The sequence below is a fragment of the Astatotilapia calliptera genome, chromosome 7 (assembly GCF_900246225.1).
Source record: "Astatotilapia calliptera chromosome 7, fAstCal1.2, whole genome shotgun sequence".
NCBI lineage: Eukaryota > Metazoa > Chordata > Actinopteri > Cichliformes > Cichlidae > Astatotilapia > Astatotilapia calliptera.
Window position 1 is genome coordinate 43,956,771 of NC_039308.1, and position 6,880 is coordinate 43,963,650.

At 47.8% G+C, this 6,880-nt stretch overlaps 1 protein-coding gene across 1 annotated transcript; it reads left to right on the forward strand.

The window, feature by feature from the left end:
• Positions 1–1,047: 1,047 nt before the first annotated feature.
• LOC113024939 (uncharacterized) lies at positions 1,048–4,848 on the forward strand. Its single transcript, XM_026172241.1, has 3 exons — positions 1,048–1,188; positions 1,339–1,558; positions 2,219–4,848. Exons 1-3 carry the CDS (start codon positions 1,048–1,050, stop codon positions 4,804–4,806), a joined length of 2,949 nt encoding a protein of 982 aa, XP_026028026.1. The 3' UTR covers positions 4,807–4,848.
• The last annotated feature ends 2,032 nt before the right edge of the window (positions 4,849–6,880 follow it).

A 6,880-nucleotide genomic window follows, 5' to 3' on the forward strand; every position in this document is an offset into this window, starting at 1 on the left:
TTTCCCAAACTAAACAACAGAGACAACACAAAGTTAAGAGAGCTGGGTGACGTTCTGCAGGAAATAGAATGTGCAAAAGATGGAGGATATCTACCAGGCCTCTCATATTTGGACACAGCTCGCGGAGTCAACCCCATTGTGGAAAAGTTACCATATGGACTGCAGGAAAAATGGATTGCAACAGGAGCAAAGTACAAAGAAGAACATAAAGTTGTTTTCCCCCCTTTCAGTGTCTTTTCAAAGTTTGTAAGACAACAAGCCAAAATAAGAAACGACCCAAGCTTTGTCATCACACCTCCTGCCGACACAAGCTTCAAGAAGGAGAAAAGCTTCAGAGGCAGTAACAGGCAAGTGATTAGTGTACACAAAACGGACATTCCTACAGACACTAGTTCACCTCAAAATAGTTACAGCAAGCCTATAGAAAGCCCTGACAAGGTATGCCCAATACATAAGAAGCCTCACCCTCTTAAAAGGTGCAAGAGTTTTAGAGCAAAGCCCATAGATGAGCGCAAGTCATTTTTAAAAGAGAACAGAATCTGTTTTAAATGCTGTGGCTCTATTCAACATTTAGCAAGGGACTGCAGGGCTCAAATAAAATGCATGGACTGTGGTAGCGACAGGCATTTAGCAGTGCTACATCCAGGTCCACCCCCTGCTCCAGCTGAGAGCTCTGGAGCTGATAAAGATGATGGCGGGGAGACACAGGATAGTGCAAATGCCTCAGTTGTTTCCAAATGCACAGAAGTCTGTGGTGATGAAGATAGCCCACATTCATGCTCAAAAATAAGTCCTGTGTTAGTCTATCCAGAAGGCGAAAAAGAACAGGCTAGAAAGATGTACGCAGTGCTTGATGAACAAAGTAACAAGTCACTAGCTAAGTCGCAGTTTTTTGAGCTCTTTAATATTAAGACACGCTCAGAGACTTACAAGCTCAGAACATGCTCAGGACTGTCAGATAATGTCGGCAGAACAGCAGTAAACTTCATGATTGAGTCAATGGATAGTAAAGTAAAGCTCCCACTCCCAAACCTGATTGAATGTGACATGATTCCAGACGACAGGAGAGAGATTCCCTCTCCACAAGTGGCCATGAAGTTCTCACACTTACAGAAGATAGCTGAAAAAGTACCTCCTGTAGAAGAACAAGTACCTATTCTGTTGCTTTTGGGAAGAGACATTATACAGGTACACAAAGTCAGAGAGAGAATCAATGGGCCACACAATACACCTTATGCACAGCGTTTGGATTTAGGCTGGGTTATAGTTGGAGAAGCCTGCATGGGGAAGACGCATAAGCCCCCTAGTGTGAGTGTTCTCAAAACACATATTCTCCAGAATGGCCGTGCTTCTTACCTCTGCCCATGTCCTAACACGTTTCAAATCAAAGACCAGTTAAACACCACACCTAACCCCAAAAAGGACAGGGGAAACACAAACACCAATCAACTGGGAGAAACTGTTTTTGACAGGACAAAAGATGATGACAAACCAGCACTGTCAGTAGAGGACAAAGACTTCATTGACATCATGGAGAAGGAGGTGTATCAAAATGAATGTAACAGCTGGGTGGCGCCTTTGCCATTCCGCTCTCCAAGACCAGAGCTTCCGAGTAACAGAGAGCAAGCATTCAAGCGCCTCCAATCTCTCAGAAAGACATTAGACCGGAACCCTGAAATGAAAAGACAATATATCGAATTCATTCAAAACATGCTGGACAATGACCATGCAGAAGTCGCTCCACCTTTGGACTCAAACAAAGAACACTGGTACTTGCCATCCTTCGGTGTGTACCACCCACAAAAACCTAATCAGCTGAGAGTAGTCTTTGACTCAAGTGCAGAATTTGAAGGACAGTCCCTTAACAAAGTCTTATTAAGTGGACCCGACCTAAATAACACACTGCTGGGTGTCCTTATGCGTTTTAGGAAAGAGCCTGTAGCATTTTCAGCTGATGTGCAACAAATGTTTTATTGTTTTGAAGTGAGAGAGGATCATAGGGATTATCTGAGATTCCTTTGGTATAAAGATAATGATCCCGACCAAGGTATTTGTGACTATAGAATGAGGGTTCATGTTTTTGGGAATAGCCCTTCCCCAGCTGTGGCTATTTATTGTATGAGGCGTGCTGCAGTCGAGGGAGAAGAAAAGCACGGACATGATGCAAAGCAGTTTGTAATGAGACATTTTTACGTTGATGATGGTCTCGCATCCACAGCAACAGTGGAAGAAGCTGTTGAGACACTCACAAGCGCTCAAAAGATGCTGGCACAGTCAAACTTAAGGCTACATAAAATAGCCTCTAATGACCACAAAGTAGTGGAAGCGTTTCCTGCTGCCGAGAGAGCCAAGGATCTAAAAGACTTGGATTTAGAGTTGGACGACATACCCCTGCAAAGGAGCTTGGGGGTACTGTGGAATCTTAAAAAGGACTGTTTTACCTTTCACGTCACCACTGAACAAAAGCCGTTCACCAGGAGAGGTGTCTTGGCCACTGTTAACAGTCTGTATGACCCGCTGGGTTTCGTGTCACCCATCACAATGCAGGGAAAAGCTCTTCTCCGTGAATTGACCTCAGAGCAAAAGGACTGGGATGAATCACTTCCTGCAGAAAAAGAAGATGAATGGAGCAGATGGAGAAGCTCATTGAAGGATCTTGAGCGGCTTCAGATACCGAGGTGCTACCTCTCGTTCTCCCAGGCCATTGCTGTGAAAAAAGAACTGTGCATATTTTCAGATGCCTCCACCATGGCCATAGGAGCAGTGGCATATCTGAGAGCTATTGATGGTGAAGGTCAGTGGCACAAAGGTTTCATCATGGGCAAGTCCAAAGTAGCCCCAAGACCCGCCCACACTGTTCCTAGATTGGAGTTATGTGCAGCAGTGTTAGCTGTAGAGATGTACGAACTCATTAGAGATCAGATTGACATTGAAGCAGACACTGTCAGATTTTTCACAGACAGTAAAATTGTTCTTGGTTACATACACAACAACACAAAGAGGTTCTACACTTACGTGGCTAACCGAGTGATTAGAATCAGAAAGACTACACATCCAGCACAGTGGTTTTACATAGCCACTAGTGACAATCCAGCAGACACAGCCACTAGACCAATTGCAGCTTCTGCATTGGCTTCTACAAACTGGTTTAGTGGTCCTTCCTTTTTGACACAACACGACATAGAGAAGTCTCACTGTGATAGTTTCACACTGATCGATCCTGACACAGATGCAGAGATCAGACCTGATATAACAAGTTTTGTTACCAAAGCCTCAGTAACACAGCTAGAGCCATGCCGTTTTGAAAGATTCTCTCATTGGATGAGATTGTGTCGCACTATTGCATCACTAAAGCGTGTGGCAGCATCATTCAAGAAAACAAACACAGAAGGTAAAGGCTGGAAGTGTTTCAGTGAAACTAACACCACAGATGAAGTGTCTAAAGCAGCAAAGTTCATCATTCACACAGTACAAAGTGAAACGTTCAAAGAAGAGTACAGATGCATAAAAGAAAATCTGCCACTTCCAAAACAAAGCTGTCTTCAAAGGTTAAATCCAGTTATTGATGAAGATGGGCTCCTCAGACTAGGAGGTCGATTGGCACCTGCTAACCTAACAAAAGATGAGAAACATCCACTCATTATCCCAAATGCTCATCATATAGCCATCCTTCTTATTAGATACTATCATGAGAAGGTAGCGCATCAGGGGCGTCACCTAACAGAAGGAACGCTCAGAGGTGCTGGATTTTGGATTATTGGCAGTAAACGGCTCGTCTCTTCTGTTATTTACAAGTGTGTTCTCTGTCGAAAGCTTCGAGGACGACTTCAGACCCAAAAGATGGCAGATTTACCTGTGGACAGGCTGACACCAACGCCACCGTTCACTAGTGTAGGACTGGATGTCTTTGGACCCTGGACGGTCACCACACGTCGCACCAGAGGAGGGAGTGCAGACAGTAAACGCTGGGCTGTGCTTTTCACCTGCATGTCCACGAGAGCTGTGCACATTGAGCTCATTGAAACAATGTCAACATCCAGCTTCATCAATGCGCTAAGGAGATTTTTCTGCATCCGTGGACCTGCTCAAATACTCAGATCTGATAGAGGTACAAATTTTGTTGGAGCATGCAATGAGTTGCAAATTGATCACAAGGACACAGAACTAAACTCATACCTGCAAGAGAAAGGATGCACATGGCTGTTTAATCCCCCACACTCGTCACACATGGGTGGCTCGTGGGAGAGACTTATTGGAGTAGCAAGGCGCATCCTAGATGGTATTCTGTTGAAAGCCGTACATGTCCAACTAACGCATGAAGTGTTAAGTACATTCATGGCAGAAGTAATGGCAATAATGAATGCAAGACCACTTGTACCAGTCTCAACAGATCCAGACAAACCAAACCTTCTCACTCCAGCAATGCTCCTTACACAAAAGGTCAGTGCATTATCTGCACCAACAGGAAGCTTTGGACCGCCAGACCTCTACTCAAAGCAATGGAAGCAAGTACAGTGTTTGGCAGACTCTTTTTGGAAACAGTGGAAAAGTGAATATCTTTCAACACTACAGCAAAGGAGAAAATGGACTGATGATAAAACAAACATAAAAATTGGTGATGTTGTGTTATTGAAAGATGCTCTCGCACACAGAAATGACTGGTCCACGGGAAAAGTTGTAAGAACATTTGAGAGCAAGGACAATAAGGTTCGAAAAGCAGAAGTAAAGACTGTGAAAGATGGAAATGAAAAAGTGTTTTTGAGACCCATCGCTGATATGGTTTTGCTTTTATCAAGTGATAAATAAGTGTTTGAAATAGCCCTAAACTGTTCAAAATGTTTATTAGAAAAGTTTGTTGTAGTGGCACAATTATATTGTACCAGGCGGGGAGTGTTCTGCCTTTTATAACTTAAATCGGATATTATAGTTGTAAGCTGCCCTAGAGCTCCCTCTGGTGGCTGCTTTGTAATATGGGTTCGGTTACTTTGGGAAAGGAAAAAATGAGAACGTCAAGAAGAAATAAAAGATGGCGGAAAGTGATACCGTAATGTTATTGTTCTAAGCTGATACGAACCTTAAAATGTTGTTGCCTTGGACAAGATATGTCTGTAAGTATGAGTGTCGATAAAATAATTATTATCTTTTGTTTTGTGTAAAAATGGTACGATAATTTGTACATTTGAAAGTTTTATCTTGTTAGCTTGCAGTAAGAGTGTAACAAGCTAGTTTACAATGTTAGTTAGCTAATACAGTATTTTGTACTTTCAGTTTTACGATGGTCAAAGAGAAAGCAATGGTCAGAGGCCATTCTTCAATAAGTCAGCGCAAAAAGGAAAATAAGTCTGGTTATTGGAGCATTGTTATCTCGCTGTCTAGCTGGTGAAACCAAGAGACTCAGGGCGAGGACAGCATACCCCCCCCCCCCCCCCCTCAAAGGGCTGGCTCCCGACAGCCCCAAACAGAAAACACAAGCACCAAGCCAGGGCGGGCGGAGGGGGCCCAGGAAGGAGGGCCCGAAACACAAAAAACCAGGAGCACGAGAGTCCAGAACCAAAACACGACTGTTCACTAGTCCATAACACAGTCAGGGAGCCGACCATGCACACAGCAACGGCGGCGACGGGAAAACAGTTCAGGAGGCCGACCGTGCACACGGCAACGGCGGCGACGGGCAAACAGTTCTGGAGGCCGACCCCTTGGAAGGTAGTGGCGGCCACTGAGCAGGTCCGGAGGACAGCCGCGATGCCAGCGGCGGCAACAAACCCTTTCCGGAGGCCGTCCCCGAAGGCCATGATGCCACCTAATAGGCCCGGAAAACGGCCAGCAGAGGCGAGGCAGAACGGGTCGAGCTGGCTCTGACGGCGGTGTGGCAATCGCAGGACCAGGCGAGGCAGGACCAGACGAAGCTGAAGCTGAAGCGGAGGCTGGACCAGACGAAGCTGAAGCTGAAGCTGAAGCGGAGGCTGGACCAGACGAAGCTGAAGCTGAAGCGGAGGCTGGACCAGACGAAGACGATGCTGGACCAGGCGACGGCGTGGGCGGAGCTGAAGCTGAAGCGGAGGCTGGACCAGACGAGGCTGAAGCTGAAGCCGAAGCGGAGGCCGGACCAGACGAGGCTGAAGACACGGAGGCCGGACCAGGCGTGGATGAAGACACGGAGGCCGGACCAGGCGTGAATGATGGCAGCGGGACAGCTGCGGAACCTGACGGCAGCGGGACGGCTGCGGAACCTGACGGCAGCGACGCTGCAGGCGGTGATGCGAATGGTGATGATGTGAATGCTGTAGGCGGTGGCGTGAATGCTGCAGGCGGTGATGTGGATGCAGGCAACGGTGTAGGAGTCACAGGGGATGATTCAGCAGATGGTAGCTGAACAAACTTCCCCGGACCGCCAGCAGATGTGAGGATATGCTGGCTGGGTCCTCCAGGACCCTCAGCTAACGAGGCGTGGTGCTGGGTGGGCTCCTCGGGCCCTCTAGCAGACGTGGCTTGAGGCTGGACGGGCTCTTCGGGCCCCCCAGCAGACGTGGCTTGAGGCTGGACGGGCCCCTCGGGCCCTCCAGCAGACGTGGCTTGAGGCTGGACGGGCTCCTCGGGCCCTCCAGCAGACGTGGCTTGAGGCTGGACGGGCTCCTCGGGCCCTCCAGCAGATGTGGCATGAGGCTGGACGGGCTCCTCGGGCCCTCCAGCAGACGAAACATGAGGCTGGCTGGGTTCTCCAGAACCGCCAGCAGATGAAACATGAGGCTGGCTGGGCTCTCCCGAACCCCCAGCTAACGAGGCGTAGTGCTGGGCGGGCTCCTCGGGCCCTCCAGCAGACGTGGCATGAGGCTGGACGGGCTCCTCGGGCCCACCAGCAGACGTGGCATGAGGCTGGTGC